Below are 18,382 nucleotides of genomic sequence, written 5' to 3' on the forward strand. Positions count from 1 at the left end.
TTACTACCAGGAGCAATAAAAAGTGGTCTTATTGTACAGATGCCCTTTTTATAGAGATTCAAATAGGAAACAAATGTCCTCTATACACAGATATTCATAATACGGAGTCGGCCTTACAGCAGAATTGATTCAATCTTGCATTTCAAATGACTATTCATGTTAAAGGCATATAGCAAATTTCAGCGGAAAGCATTAAGAAATATTTACACAAATGCAAAAGCTCTCCTAGAGGAATTTTGATTGATGAAGTATTATTACATAATCCTCATATCATGAGTCAAGGCCCCATGTGATGCAGAGCATACTTTATATCATTCACAATAAAGATATCTGCTTTCTAATTTTTCCATGGGAATCAATATGTTCTTCCTTTTGTTTCGGCACGTTCACCTGGCTTCCTTTCGAATTTTTATGTTTATATCTTGTGTGATTTTTCCTTGAACGTTGACTATGGGATATTTGTTTTCTTTCAGAAACCACAATGTCTGTCTCATAAATCTAATACCTTTTAGCTTTTAAAATATATATTTGCAGGTAGAAAAGACAGGAAAGACGAGACGGAGATCCGAAGGCTCCTGATCATTGATAATTTTGTTAAAGATGCTAAGGTTACGTTTCACCACCAGTCTATAGGCTGGTTAACAAGTCTTTGCAGAGGCAAGACATTAATACACACTACCATTCGTTATATCCCTGCTGATAACGCATTAGGAAGTAATTAACACACTGTTATTCATTCCTTTGTCCCCTACCGTGGAATATGTCTTCACCCCATTAGGACTCGCATGTTGTATGGCTAATTTCATTAAGTCGGAAGTGTGTATTTTGACCCTCCTCGTTCATCAGCAAAACCATTGTTATGTTCATACTAATTTTGATTCTCATTCATAGTCCGCTCCTTGCTGTAGGTAATTATCACAAATGTGATTAACACATGAGACGTTTACTTGCAGACGGTGTCCGTTTTACGTATTGTTGTTGCAGCACTTAAAATCCCAAGCAGCCATTCCCGGAGAAAATGTAAATTGGCATTTCTCTAGCGAAAAAAAAAACTTGTAAAAATTGTATGATGTCTGTATATATGAACATCGGTATACACGTACTACTCTTGAAAAAAAAACCCTGGACAAACGAAAAATATTAGCTCCTTGAGATTAAACACAGTAGTGCACCAGTCTTTCCAATGTCAGATATTTTTTCTTCACTTTTATTTTTTTTTCGATAGCATTTATGAAAAGTCTAACTGAGACTGAAGTTCGGATTTATTGCCTCTAAACGTTAACAATGGATCATTTGTACATTTCATTCTTTCCTATCTCGATCTTTTCCTACGAGCCAACAGGGCCAGATTAAACCCGATCTGTAGGCTTAGCGTGATGGCTTCGATCTCCCTAAATTAACTTTTATATTTACATATAGTAACATTCCTGCTTCACATAGTCTTATTCTACTTGTACTTTTTTTCAACGGTCCTCGTGTAAATCTGTCGTTTGTTTGTATTTTACTCTCGTTTCATCGCCTTTGAAGAGTTTTAGTTAAGATACTTTTGGCGTGTCAGAATTTTGTTGTTTTCTGTGATCATTGCTACAATATCAAAGACGTATCGCATGAATGTACACGACTCATATTGTATGCTGAAAATGTGCACCAACTTAAATGTGAACAACACTCTTACAAAAGATGTGTGTTCCCTTGTTTTCTCTTGGCACTTGACCTTAAAAATAAACACTCACGAAATGCTCTAGTTCTAGATATCCATATTAACTATGAAACTTTTAATCATATAAATTTGTGAATGAAGAGTGCCTACGAAATACTGAAAATAAAACTCCACGGAGATAAATATATTTGCAGTAATTCCTCAATAAAAGCATGGTACGCGTTGATGTCGATAAGGACACATATCTTATTATATCTATTTACCACGAAGATCCAAGTTACTATATAGAACTATGTAAGAATAGATATTTCTATGTGAATTTATTTAAATAACATTTTATGCTAAAATACATCAAGCCATGGGGTAAATTATACAAATTCAAACTCCAAAGTTTCAAAAGAATCCCTTTTTTAATTTCATATACAAAATTAGAAAATTATTAATTAAGCTTCTCAAGAGCACCATGTCGGTTTTCAATGCAAATAACTATATGCTTGACAAACATAAGCAGTAGGACATTTTGAAGATAATGACTTGCTTCATTCAAATATAAGAGGACGTGATTTGCATTTCTTTCACATAGTATGAATGATCATTTAATTGTAGGGTACCTTCACTTTTTATAATGTTCACTGTATATTTCTCATTACACAACCTGATAGCCATGATTCAGTATCTGTAGATCCCTATATATATAACTATTTCTTTCTGAAGGTATTTATAACGTTATATAATGTACAGGAACTGCGTTCAACACCGTATTTGTATTATGGATTCCTCACCGCACTGCATATATCTCCGACAAAATTCCTTAAGTACCCAAATAATGACTCCTGCCATTCTCGTTCAACATCCAGACTATAAATATCATGTCTATGCAAAAGTGTGCACGATTAATTTCGACAAAACTTTAACGCGGAAGACACTTTAACTCTCGCCCCATACATCCCCACCTCCACCACAAACCCTATAAGAATCCCAATCAAAACATCAGAAATGGGCGGGAATAAGTATCTAGTTTAGTTTGTAAATAATCTGATATATTAATTTAAGGTAACGAATTATGTACATTTTCCTTTAGTTATAATATCATTTCACTAGGAAAAAGGGTTCATAATAAAGACATTTATTCTGTATTCCATATCTAAAAGTTAAACCTGTTTTATTTTTCAAAACAACCTCTTGTTAAACCCTTCTCAGATAGGTCTTTGATTCAAAACCACGAGACGTAACAATCGTCTTCATATAGAATCCCTGAATGGAGCTCTGATGTTTGACGCTGTGTTTCACGTGCCACGCCCCCTCTCACCTCCACTGTTCATCTCGTCATAATATATATAATGTTTCAATTTTATCTCTATCTCCCGGTGAGGGGAGGAGAAACTGATATTTTCAATTGATCTTAAAAATTGAATTGACCTTGGAGTGGAAAGAATTGCTGTAGACTAATTTGCTCCGCTGAGTGTGATGATCTAGACACCGGGCCTGGCACAGGGTACTCCTGATAAGCATGGCTAGAGAACGGCCTTTAAACCAATTTTCGTAGTTAATTATCAATATCTTGAAGCATGATGTCCCAATTAATTGAAATCTGAAGTACGCTGAAATGCCAGTATCATACCAATGATACCTTAAAGGTAAAAAGGTAAAAATAATTATATTGTATTAAATGTCGATAACTAGACATCAATATTGATTAAAATATAAGATATATTGTACATAACAGCAGGTATCATACCACCAAAATTATATTTAAATTCTTCACAAACATAAACACAATCTATATACCTAATGAAAAACTGTATGGTTTTGATAGAAAGCGGGAAAGAATAGGTGTTTTGACTAATATGAATGCTGACATCTATACGCATGTATGTAAGGACCTCTCGTGTATCGAGATAGCATCGCTGCACGTGTAATCACTATAATTTTCCTGATAAACGTACCGAAGTGCCCGCCAATGTTTTCCAAGGTTACCTAGTTTTTTTTTAACCGTCATTAACATGTTAACCACGGAATCACGTGCTATTACTAATTGATCATCCACCAGATGTTTTCAACACGAGTATTGGTTTTTGGTTATATACAACATCTATATATATATATTGTTCCGATTGACATACCTAGGCAAGTGTTATATACTTACCTCTATTACTTACTACATACGATATCTACAAGATATACCGAGACGATATGATAGTATACTGTCTGACCGTAAAGGATATGTGTAGAGGAAAAAGGTTAGGTTAGTTAAAAACCTTTGTTAATAAAAAGCATTATAGAATCAGCAGTATGCAGAAATTAAAAGCTTAACACAACACATATACATTATCAGAAATATTTGACGTCCTAGTTACGATATCTGGTAGGAGAAAAATGATTGACGGTTCGGATAGTGAATGGGCTTCCCCAAACGTGTTAACAAGACAGGGACTTTGGTGAAGATCAGTGCGGCGGGATATAACCCCCTCCCTGAGTGAGTGAGTTACTGTAGCGGTGTGTGTCTGGCCGTGTAGAGAGTCACGCGGTGTGTTAGGGGGAGGAGACATACACTGGCATACTACCAAATAGAAAAAAGTCAAGAGTCGACCGCTGTCCAAAGTATCTTGTCGGCTCTCAACTGTTCACCTTATAAAATGAATAGTATATATGTCTAATTCTAACGATGGGATTTATACATGATCGCTATGGGATAGAGCAAAGGATTAATAACAAGGAATTATTGGATGAATCTGATCTGAGAGTGTCATTCCTCGGTTCGGAGTACTGGAGAAGTTGTAACTATCGGAAGGATGAAAATACTTTGACTTTATCACCATCTATGTAGTGTTTTCACATCTTCGAAAATAATGTACCATGATTTTGTGGATTCTAGTAACTTTTCATCTAATGGTATGTAAATTCTCTGTTAGGATAGTCACAGCGGAGGTCCGACTCAAAAGGAGTAAGTACACATATATTTTACTTTTGTTCTATTTTATCAACAGATACCTGTGTTTACATAAGTCCATGCTTGTATACTTATGCAAGTACCTGTATAATTTACATTCACTTACACGCTTCGCTTACAAGCATACTGATGTTTGATGTTTACAGGAAGTTTACCTGTAAATATAAACATATTTTAAACATAGGTTTAATTATGAATATGATTGATCTTAGTGCGTACTGTTGCACGTGTTTCACTCTGTATCTTTCGTTACATCTGTTATATGAAGGGTAATGCTTGTTCTGAGAATACCACCCAATGTCTAGTACCCTAAGTATCAACCTTGGGACGAACGTGTAATATGTCTGACAAGTAGAGACAAAAACATTGTTCCTGACCCAATGACAGCTCCGTGGTGATTAACTTTTCTGGTGGTACCTAGCCAAAGCATCATGCAATACATCAGCGATTGTAAATTGAATTAGTATATCCGATGTTGTACTGTTGTACTATCATTTTTAAAATTAAAATGTATATCTCTGCCAATCCAAAACAAATCATAAAGTGAACATATATTTATATGAAAAATAGATTTGATGAACATTTTAATGATAATACCAAACAAAAGAGGAAAATCTTATATGCTTAAAATTATTTGAAGGGTTTTGTTATTTATCTACTACTACCAACGTTTTATTTACTTTTTTCAGTTGCATATTTCTAAGTGTTGATTACTCCGTGAAGGTTACAAACCATCCACATGATACACAGTATGTGGTTTCCTGCTAATGTACGTTGCAGATTATATTATACACTTGTTACGTCTTTGATGATGATAAAATTAAATCTAACAAATCTCAAAAGAAGGGAATAATGATTTTTAGCACAAGGATGTTGTTAAAATGAGTAGTATTAACATCATGTTTTAATGATATAACCTCTTCTCGTATAGGGGCGGTTTGAGATAGCCTCGTTAAGGATGAAAGGACACAGAAAAGCTCTCTGTAATAATGTTTCATGTATTCGAGGTGCTTTCGTCCATGCAATTGTCTATGTATTCATTAAGCTGATAAGAGGGCATATAGATGCAGAACTTGCTGAAAAAAAGCTCTCCCGAAACCGGTAGTTTATTGCACCGAATTATATCTTAGTTATACTTTGCGTAGTGTTGTCAGACTTCTTTGATATGCTAGGAACACTGGAAGGTCGGGAAGAAGAGGGGCAGATACGTTTGTATCAATTCCATCATACTGTAACATTGAAAGATGAATCTATACCAAACCTGGTTTCAATTACTCCACCAATTGTATGTCTAACCTTTTAGCATTTAAAATACAAATGTGATGGCTATGTTCCCTGTAGATAATATTAGGGTACGCGTTACACAGACTGCCCTCACCTCACCAATTTGGTAGACGAAGCTGTGCTTATTAAACGCCTCAAAGTGCGAAATGTAAATTGCAATTTGTTTGATCAAAACCCTTGTAAGATTAATGTGTTAAAGGAGGTGCTCGAAGTGCGGTTTTATGGGTGCCTGTATCGTTAACAGAAAAAGAGGAAAATATTTCGCGATATGCACGACATGATATTATAAGGAGAATTTCAACCTAAGTGTGAAAAATTACTACTTTTTTTTGCTGTAGAGAAAAAAATATGCTACTGTTTTCTGTGGCTTAGACAATATCAATGGTTTACGATTTATGATAATCATTAATGGATACATTGGGAGTTAAATAACATTTAAATTCTGCTAATAGCGTAAAGATAAATATATTGTACAGAAAGACCTCTTTAGATATCTGTGAATTTTATGATATTTTATTGTTTGTGAATATCTCGCCGGAAGACATTTATATCTACACTTTATTACCTGCTATCTCTCCACTCCAATCAAACATCTGAATGACTTGCGGCAAACGTTTTGTCGGAATATTTCTAATCAACAGTAAGTTATGACCTGTTGACTTCCTGTGTTTTCTGTATGGTTCAAATGTTTTCATTGTACTTACGTATAGACAGAAGTACATTTATTATTAGTTTTAAAATAAGAGAACGATATTCGTTACAGCTTGAAGTTGACTTCTTCTCCGACGTGCCAATTTCGTAAGATTTGATAGACATTTATACACGTGCGTTGTATCACTATAAGAAGAACTATTGATACTTACCGGGTTTCTTTTAATCATGAAGATTGATGGAGTGTTACAACATTACAGTATCAAGGAATAAATAATCGTGTCTTTTTATTCACAGTCTGTTATTGTTCAAATATTTAGGGTATTGCCAACACTTTGGTTTAATGACAGGATGCCTAGCGTTAATTCTATTGCACCTATTCTGACATTGAGCATTTATATCGAGTATTTTTAGTGACAGATGATGGTTACATAATCATATCGTTGTAGCCGTGAATGTTAATATTGCTATAGTTTTGGTTTAAGCATGTCTTTTCATTTAAAATATAAAGTGATTGATATTGAAATTCGGACAAATCGTTTCAATACGAAGATATTGAAAAATCGAGATATACTTAGACAATGTGAAGAATTACATCAACATGTAGATGCTTTGCTTCAGCGGTATGATTTATTAAACTATATTATGGAACATTAATTCCTTCCGAGCACAAATCTTCCTTTATGTCAACCTGTTAAAAGCGTTTTTTACAACCTATCTTTCTATTCAATACAATATAATAGTAAATACATTGAAGGACTTTGTGGACACTTCCTCACATCATTTTCATATAGAAAAAATTGTCAACACTTTGTCACTGCTTAATGTAACTCAACTACAATGGACGGTATGTTAGCTAAAATTTGATTTCTAGCATTGCAATAAAACACGTCATGACGAATTCAATTTTAACAAAATCGTTGGCTTTATGGGATGATATTTTCTGTCTTAAATTCCAGCTGTACTTATAGAAATACATTGATAATGTTTACACTCGTAAATTTACTACAAAATAACGAAAACTATTGTTAACTATCAATTTCAATGTTAAGGTGACACATAACCTAGCACAAAGTTTGATATATCACCGTCCCATTTTGAAAATAAAAACAACATGTATGAGGTGCTTGACGCGGGTAATTATTAGTGACACTATGGTTTTGAATAACTGGGTTTTTTGTGAGTGTTTTCCCAGTTTTGAGTATGTGGTTTATGTTTTATGATACTGAGCATGTGGTTTCTGATTTTGACATTGAGTAAGCGGTTTCAGTTTTTGATATTGAGTATGTGGTTTATGTTTTGATATTGAGTATGTGGTTTCTGTTTTTGATATTAAGTATGTGGTTTATGTTTTTGATATTGAGTATGTTGTTTATGTTGTATGATACTGAGTATGTGGTTTATGTTTTTGATATTGAGTGTGTGGTTTACGTTTTTGATTTTGAGTATGTGTTTAATGCTTTTGATACTATGTATGTGGTTTGTTTTTAATATTGAGTATGTGGTTTATGTGTTTGATATAATCCAGAGGAGGGTAGGAGACAAGACGTTATTCCCATGCTGATCCGATATCTACCTGTCATCTTGTGCGTAGTAAACCTTTCATCGCTTCAGGCATGTCTACACCTTCTCTCCGCTAACATCTAAACGCTCAGATTCAGTCAATGTCCTCTTCATATCATCTAAACCTTCACACAGGTGTGTTTCACGCACCTGCGTAACGATCCAATTCATGATTGCAGACGTAAATACTAAGATTGTGTATCGATAAAGACTTTATTTGCATATTCATATCCGGATTTTTATTATTGACTAGTATAAAATGTTATTTTCATGCAAACTTTTCCTTTGTTTATTAAGTTTTTGTTATTTATATAGGCAAATACATTTCCGTTACAAATTAGTGGCAGATCCAGGGGGTTTCGAGGTCTTCCGGAGCAACCCTTAGCTAAATTTGCGTCTTCCTTAAACCAAATATGAATATGTAATTTACCTCGTTTTGAGAGACACCGATACGTATCACAATACTACCGGAAATTAATATGAAATTCAAGTTATTTTTTCAGACACATTTCAGAAAAGTCATTTTAACTGTAAATTTCAGCATAATCTCCCATTCAAGATTAACACTAATTGCAGACTTCAAATAATGTTGAAATACGAATTTCTCATATATCTATTACTTTATTAGAAATAAGCAGACAATTATTAACAGGAAATATGATAAATTTCGTCAACGCATCAAATAGTGACCACTATTTGACATAAAACCTGTTGATTACATGTTTTATCATTCTTAAATTTTAAGATTCATGAGCCCTAAATCAGTGCAACTGTTGAAGGTAAACGAACGTACCATACAACATACAACAAACATTTAGCCCTTTTCCGTATGGTGATTTATACAACTATTGCAAAATCCCACTATGTTGATAAATTCTAAGAGAAACGGCATTTTTTTTCAAAATGAAGTCTGGCCTCTTCAGTTTCATAGTAATATTTGTTATGATTTCTTGTAATACATCTGGACAGCTGTTAAATATTTGATGTCTATGATAAGAATGTATATACTTTTATAAATTACATGAGGTTTCTAAAAATAACAGGTGTTTATGTATAATGCTTCGACACTTATTATATAATGATTTTGTTTTGTGTTTTCGTTTTTCATGCTAATTCCATAACACAAGCTATTTATCATACTTAAAGAAGATGTTTGTTGTAATTATTTCACATGTAAACTTTCATAATGTATTTGTGAAATTTATTTAAGATTTTCAACTATTTCAGATGTATATTACCAACCGGATACAGAAAGAAGTCGCTTTAAACTTCAATATATTTTCATTTTCAAACTTTAAATCAATCAGATAAAATACAAAAATAAAATCAAATTGAAAAGTATACATTGTATAGAAATTAATAATCTGCTGATTTGATCAATTTTACATACTGTTACAATGGTTTCAAGTGCCAGTCTTATTACTTGCATGGAAATTTAATAAAGAATTACCACATTATTAAAAACGATTTTTTTTTGCGAAACACTATCCATGAAACCACTTCACACAGTAATGTCTATGATACTGCACTTTCGAAATGTGTTTGTAGTTATATTATCAATTAAATGGGTGTACTATGATGGGTTTTAATCCCATTTCAGTTCGGAAAGAAATATCCGTGTTATCTTGTAAATGGCCTTCACAAAATTCATTCATGTAGCGATTACAAACGAAATGACACCGGTAGGATTTAAAACCCCTGTTGTGAATGAAGTTTAATAACTCAATTGATAATTATAGGAAACACAATTCGATAGCTATCCTTGTAGTACATCATGTATGCTTACCTGATAGAAAACTTGAGATAGATTACCGAACTCAGGGATAAAGACGGACAAATTGCCGTTCTTTTTTAACACATATCCGTTTGATCATTGATAGACAAACATTTATTACTCCGTGTAATTTCTAGGTAAAGCTGCGAATGAAATGGGTCAAGGGGGCACATATATTGAGAACCTTTATAAAAGAAAACAGTTTCATCAATTTTATGCTAGCTTTATCGGCGACATTTTGTTAAAGACATTTAGCGTTCAACTTATATATTCTGGGTACAATTTCCTGTAGTAATTGGTCTCGCATGTTCATGTTATTTTGTTGTCAAACCTTTTGTTGTATTTGACAAATGGCTATGAACTATAGTATCCACGTGGGGAATTTCACCTTCAAAACACACACGACTACGAAATATATCACAGATTAATTGTTTCTTTTTTCTAAATAAAATGTAGATTGTAGGCTAGGTTTCGATCAAGTTTAACTGTATCAGGAGAATTAAGAATTTACATATATATATATTAAAGATGGTATCAAAATTGAAAAAAAACAAAAATCTGATACAGGTTTCATGAAAGTTTCACCAAAAATTTTAATTTATACTTCTAGTCAGATCATTTGTATGAATAAAACAAAAACGTTGCCCTTTGTATGGCCATACGGACATGCTAAATATATTTGTTTTCGTTTTTTGTTGATGTAGCTTGCTTTTTGCTTAATTATGTTTTGGAGATTAGATAGTAGGTTCTTTGACCAGGCACATTCGTTTTTTTGATATCATCATTACTAATTTCCCATAACTCATGACACAGGATTTCAAACGATGCAGATTCATTCGTGAAAATTATGGCGAGGTTTTATGGTCGTCGGAGTGATCTCATTCAGGAATATCCTATTTATTTTTGTGATATAAAACAGGAAGTGTTAAATCTCGTTAGTCTGCCAGTTGGTTTCGTTCTTGTATACCTTGTTCGCATTTGAGAACGTTACATTACATACTTGGATTAACCAAGATTTACATGGTGAGTGTCGTCTATGAAGCAGGGGACGCCTTCGACTTTGGAAAACATGGTCTTATTCTCATTGTACTTTTCAACTTTATCCAGTAAACTTGAACATAATCTATTTTTCCTTTCCAACCACGATTAAGACTTTTGCCAATATCTACAAACCTAAGTTGCATAAAATATCTGTAATGGTTCAATGGATACATATATTGCACATGCAAGGTTTTAAATAATTAATCAATTTCAAGTACAATTTACTATGATTGATTAGTTTACTAGTTGCACATTCCAGCGAGCATGTGACATATGGTACCACCTAACAATATGTGTTATGAAGATGATTTTTGTCTTTTCTATATCGAAAATGTAAAGCAAATATAATGATTTGCTGAATTCCTTCATGAGATATCCTTCCTTATGTTTATTACACTTTTATTGTTCGTTTTCTATCTATAGAGTATAACTGAAACCGGACCATCATTATGTTACAATGTGATCGATTAACGTTTGCATTAGATTACTATCATACTCTGTTGTTTCGGATACCAAAGAAAATAACATCATGTTACAGAGGAGATACATGAAATAATGTTGCAGGTTTATCATATATTTGCTTTTACTCTTAACTTGGCAAATTGTTTGTAGTTGGCAATAACTGTCTGTTTATTGTCTATTTCTTTCTTCCTTTCCTGTTAGAATTTTATGGATATAGTATCAATCGTCCCGATAATCACAAAAAGAAGGTTATTGAGTTAATGCTGCATATTTTCTGACAGAAATAAAGATAAGGGCATATACAGCGTCACCAATCAACCAGTATCGGTATGAAATTCAAGATCTGTCATTGCGGAGTTGAAATTCAAATTTTATTTTGACGTAAACTAAGATGATAAAGATTGTTTTTATTCTCTGAAGTATTGGCTAATAAAAGTAAAACTTCTTATAGACACTGGGCTTCCAGATAGGTAGCTACGGTGAAAAGTAGCCGATTCATATTCCTAGTAAGCACGTTTGTATGGAATATGACACATATTGCTCTTCCGCTTGTAGGAGGGGAAGCCATTTTCTAGATTTAGTGGGACGGAAAATGTCTAGATGCTGGTAGTGATTATGAGCGTCTGTATGTAGATGCACAGACTGAAAAGATCACGCTAAACTATAACGCGCTTTGTCATCGGATAAAAAGTCAACTATTTGGTGTCCTCCTATACGCTTTATAACTCAAGTCTTCCCCCTCGTTCCTCGCCTAATAATGCCATTGATATCACACACGTCGTTCATCTGACTGTTTGACATAACGTGAAATGAAGACTATGTGTAATCAACCGTTAGAATGATACCGACTGCTTTTGTCATTCTACTTCCCTGAAAGCTTTCTATGGCGTTCTACATTCGTTGTAACATTAGTAGGTTCAACGCAGTGTAAATAAGCTGGTATAAATTATTTCTTCAAATCTCGGCTCAGAATGGGATTTTTTTCTGCTTTTGTGATTAATTAACTCTTTCGCTCTTTTTTGCTGTAAATTTGGTGCAGATCTAAATCTTGTAAACATTAGAGGTAATTCGTTTTACAGTTATATATAATACATATAACTACACCTATTTAAGAAATTTAATGTAATGATCAGTATCGTGTTTTTATCTACTGTATATACAACAGTACATAAACAAGAATGAAATGAGGATTCCAATTAAGTGCATGGTTTGTACATACAAGTCATAGACACAACAGTGCTGTTAAAGTGTATAATCCTGCGGAATTCATTCTAACCAGACAAATAAAAAACATGAAATTCGGATTTGTATATTAGCATGTTTAAGAGAGCATGGCTTCACCAACCGTTAAATCCTATTGCTATTACTTTTTACACACTTAAGTAAATACACATCGTTTGATAGTTTCACATGGTGTAAAGAATGCCGTTTTATGCTATGTTTGATATATTTTGCTCTTCAAGATTAAATGAAACACTTAGGGTGTGCTTATTGTTTAGAGTTTTCGTTGCGTTTGTAAGGCAAAATACAAATGACTTTTGAATAGCTCTTTACAAAGACCTAAAATCTTTATCCAAATATTCCGCAATTTTCATCTCTTCACATTATAAGTTGTTTACCGTTTTAGTCAGTTTTACACATCACAAAAAGGCTTGAACTTCTTATCAACATTCAAAACACATAGATGTAGAGAGAGGTATCATTAATCACACTCAGGCAATTGTTCTACTTGGAACCCCGTTTTCATTGTTAAGTAGATAACAGTGTGACTTTTGTACAATCTTAGAGACTGCAGTGCTGATGAACTTTTTTTGTCCTCAGGGTTTGGCATAACTTGTAATGACTCGTCTCAGAATAAACACATGAAAGTGACGTTGTTTATGAATTATCAATCACAATGGGTTTTTTTTTCAAACGCCTGAATGGTTACAAAAATTAGGCCCTTAGTATCACTGACGAGTACCAGATCGATGAAACAGGTGTATGATGCAGTTTAATTCATCACTTGGTTTGATTGTATTTAATTTGTATTGGAAGATGCTACATTAATCTATGTACATTAATAAAGATACTTTTAAGAACTCCGTGTCTGTATCGGGAAACCGAAGTGAGTTTCATATATTGATCTGATCTCAATATTGAGTTTAGTATCAATAATAAATGTGATGGGTTTAGTATATGAATAATAAGTGTTTAATAGCGAAGATTTATGATTGATATATACCAGGAAATTTAAAACCAGATGGTTGTCGTTTGATTAACAGGCAAAGATATCGTCACGTTTTTATTAATTTATTTTTATAGCTTCTTTTATATCAACTCATTTTCATGTATCTTACATAGTGTCAATCATTTGAATTTTACAGCGGGAGGTGATAAAATAGCCCATGGACATAAAGGTTTCACATTTAGATCAATTGTTCTGTCTTCCGATTACTTTTTAAAGTCTAACGTCATCCTCTCTTTAGAGGTTAATGACAAAAGAAAACTACAACACAAACATTAGAAGATAAAATGCACGTTTAAATTCACATTTACAAATATATATCTTAAAACGTAGATAAGCCATGCTTCATTATAGTCACAAATCTACAATGACTTCAGATGAACACAAATCTACATTGACTTCAGATGAATACAAATCTACAATGACTTAAGATGAATACAAATCTACAATGACTTAAGATGAATACAAATCTACAATGACTTCAGATGAATACAAATCTACAATGACTTAAGATGAATACAAATCTACAATGACTTAAGATGAATACAAATCTACAATGACTTAAGATGAATACAAATCTACAATGACTTAAGATGAACACAAATCTACAATGATTTCAGATTTATGTTCATCTTAAATCATTGTAAATTTGTGTTCATCTTAAATCTACCATGACTTAAGATGAACACAGATCTGTTCTGACCTCAGATAAACACAAGTCTACAAAGACTTAAGATGAACACAAATCTACACTGACTTAAGATGAACACAAATCAACACTGACTTAAGATGAACACAAATCTACAATGACTTAAGATGAACACAAGTCTACAAAGACTTAAGATGAACACAAATCTACACTGACTTAAGATGAACACAAATCTGCACTGACTTCAGATGAACACAAATCTACAATGATTTCAGATAAACACAAATTTACACTGAATTAAGATGAACACAAATCTGTTCTGACCTCAGATGAACACAAGTCTACAATGACTTCAGATAATCACAAATCTACACTGACTTAAGATGAACACAAATCTGTACTGACTTAAGATGAACACAAATCAACACTGACTTAAGATGAACACAAATCTGCACTGACTTCAGATGAACACAAATCTACAATGATTTCAGATGAACACAAATCTACAATGACTTATGATGAACACAAATCTGCACTGACTTAAGATGATCACAAATTTACAATGACTTAAGATGAACACAAATCTACAATGACTTAAGATGAACACAAATCTGCACTGACTTCAGATGAACACAAATTTACAATGACTTTAGATGAACAAAAATCTGTTCTGACCTCAGATGAACACAAGTCTACAATGACTTAAGATGATCACAAATCTACAATGATTTAAGATGAACACAAATCTGCACTTAATTAAGATGAACACAAATCTGTTCTGACCTCAGATGAACACAAGTCTTCAATGACTTAAGATGATCACAATTCTGCACTGAATTAAGATGAACACAAATCTGTTCTGATCTCAGATGAACACAAATCTACAATGACTTAAGATGAACACAAATCTACAATAACTTAAGATTAGCACAAATCTACAATGATTTAAATGACTGAAGATGAACACAAATCTACAATGATTTCAGATAAACACAAATTTACACTGAATTAAGATGAACACAAATCTGTTCTGATCTCAGATGAACACAAATCTACAATGACTTAAGATGAACACAAATCTACAAAGACTTAAGATGAATACAAATTTTCAATGACTTAAGATGAACACAAATCTACACTGACTTAAGATTAGCACAAATCTACAATGATTTAAATGACTGAAGATGAACACAAATCTACAATGATTTCAGATAAACACAAATTTACACTGAATTAAGATGAACACAAATCTGTTCTGATCTCAGATGAACACAAATCTACAATGACTTAAGATGAACACAAATCTACACTGACTTAAGATTAACACAAATCTACATGGGCTTAAGATGAACACAAATCTACGATGACTTAAGATAAACACAAATCTACAATGGCTTAAGATGAACACAAATATACAATGATTTAAGATTAACACAAATCTACAATGATTTCAGATGAACACAAATCTACAATGACTTAAGATAAACACAAATCTACAATGACTTAAGATAAACACAAATCTACAATGACTTAAGATGAACACACATATACAATGATTTAAGATTAACACAAATCTACAATGATTTCAGATAAACACAAATCTACAATGACTTAAGATAAACACAAATCTACATGGGCTTAAGATAAACACAAATCTACAATGATTTCAGATGAACACAAATCTACAATGATTTCAGATGAACACAAATCTACAATGATTTCAGATGAACACAAATCTACATGGGCTTAAGATAAACACAAATCTACAATGACTTAAGATAAACACAAATCTACAACGATTTCAGATGAACACAAATCTACAATGATTTCAGATGAACACAAATCTACAATAATTTTAGATGAACACAAGTTCACAATGACTTCAGATAAACACAAATCTACAATGACTTAAGATAAACACAAATCTACAATGATTTCAGATGAACACAAATCTACAATGATTTCAGATGAACACAAATCTACAATGATTTCAGATGAACACAAATCTACATGGGCTTAAGATAAACACAAATCTACAATGACTTAAGATAAACACAAATCTACAACGATTTCAGATGAACACAAATCTACAACGATTTCAGATGAACACAAATCTACAATGATTTCAGATGAACACAAATCTACAATAGATGAATATAATCATTCTCATTCTACTTTCCGCCAAGTTACCAGATACGAAGACCCAAAAACTGATTCATAGAGCAAGGGAGTTTTACAATCTCAAGGATCTTGAACCGGAAAAATTCAATCTCAGATGAAATCTTCAATAAGCATTAAAACAATTATATCCTGTAGGAAAAGAAGCTCAATTACTATTTCTGACGGTTATGAAAAAGCCATATTCGGCTTCAAAAGTAAAATAATGAATTAAAGAGATTATGGTTAATGTCTCTAAACAAAGTCATTATAAATATCGTTTGAAGCTTAAATCGTTTTATTGAGTTAAATTTCAATGTCATTTTCCTTGTTAAAAGTCTGCATTTGTGATCTACATGAATATTATCTTAAATCTCTCATATGCCAACTACATCGTTAAATTTGTCTTTTATCTTAACAGTTACTGTTCCTATCTAATAATTTTCTGTTTTGGCCTGCCGACAGTTATTAAATTTTATCCATACTAAAAGGTCGATATTTGGGGCATATAATGAAGAGATATATTAAAAACTTACCAGGAAGAAAAATGATTTAATCAACGATCGGATGTAATGATTGTTGGTGTGTAGGATTTATCACCCTGAGGACCGCCAAGATCATTTAAATGTTTTAATTCTTGTAGTGACCAATTGCTTCCTCAAAATAAGAAGATAGGGTAGTCCTGTCGCATGTTATCTAGACTGATCCGTTTCTCAGCTTTCCTGTAAAAATGGAAGGCATTTAAAGGCATTATTCATCTGTGTGCTTTCTGTACAATGTTTGAGTGCAATTAGTGCAGATATAAATGTAGTTATCCAATTTGTTATATATCGAAAATATATGCAGTAGCGGATCTGTTTGCTTTTGATCCTTCGCGTTAGTTTCAGAATCCTGGTACATCAAATAATTTTCCTACATTAAGATAAGTAGAAGTCAATAATTTCTAGAATGTTCCACAACATCAGTTTATGTGAATCTCGAGCTGTTTTCCTCCGAAGACGATCTTTATTTAGTTCATATGTAATTAATGGCCATAAGTAAATATGATTGTTTTTCTCTTATAATGATCCGGCTATCATTCCTATGTCTTATTGAATACTCCTGGCATGAAAAGCAAATAGCATATCAACCATAAAATATGCATAGGAAATAGAATTAAGTACATTATATGATTTCATATAAAAATAGGGCGCGTAGTTCGACGTTACCTATCGATGGCAGTACGTGCTCCACAGGAAGCTGAGAAATCGGCCGGTCTGTGCTGGCGTAGCAGTGTCCATAGGAAAGACATGCGATGGGTCTCCCTCACGTTGTTCAGTAAGGTAACTTCTACAAGACCATGCCACAAAATAACACTGTCTGTTTTCTGGTCCATAAACCCAGCAAACAAAACAACAATAAATACAATGATTATGTCGACTCTTTTCATGTTCTAACTGACGGCTTTGGTTACGTCTGTTTCTAGATAGCAACACTCTTGTATCCCAAACCTACGGTTTTGATACGCAGCTGATTCGATACATTAAGGATTTTCCCCAGCATAACAATTTATTCTTGCAAGATGTCGGCAACTGACGGACAAACTCAAAACTGCGAGAGCGAAAACTTACACGGGTACATATAAAATATTATAACTAGTTTAAGGTGATAATGACAAGCGTCTTCTGCTTCATCGACAATACAGTGCTTGTAAATCTAGGCCGGATCACAACAATGTCATGTCCTCAGAATAAGAACCAGGGTAGAAATTAGTTTACGGTACGCGATACAAAAGCTGAAATGTTTTAACAACCTTTTAAATTGTGATGAACAGTGTCCTTTCGTCACATGTAATACAGGAAAATTCACTATATAATAGGACGCTGTAAACCATTGATTGCCGTTGTAAAACAATATATTGTTCCCTTATATGAATTTGAGGCTTTATCAGGTAAAGCTTTGTTAACACAATGTTTTCCTAATTG

General features: G+C 33.0%; 1 protein-coding gene across 1 annotated transcript in view; it reads left to right on the plus strand.

Moving 5' to 3' along the window:
• Positions 1–4,164: 4,164 nt before the first annotated feature.
• The window catches only part of LOC132556989 (R-spondin-2-like), a 42,909-nt gene continuing 28,691 nt past the window's right edge, over positions 4,165–18,382 (plus strand). Inside the window, exon 1 of the mRNA XM_060221453.1 lies at positions 4,165–4,604. Coding sequence (XP_060077436.1) covers positions 4,517–4,604 — 88 coding nt within the window. The 5' untranslated portion in view covers positions 4,165–4,516. The remainder of the gene's footprint in view (positions 4,605–18,382) is intronic.

Source organism: Ylistrum balloti, unplaced genomic scaffold (genome assembly GCF_031769215.1).
Source record: "Ylistrum balloti isolate Yb309-2 unplaced genomic scaffold, AGI_CSIRO_Ybal_v1 Utg370612, whole genome shotgun sequence".
Classification (NCBI taxonomy): domain Eukaryota; kingdom Metazoa; phylum Mollusca; class Bivalvia; order Pectinida; family Pectinidae; genus Ylistrum; species Ylistrum balloti.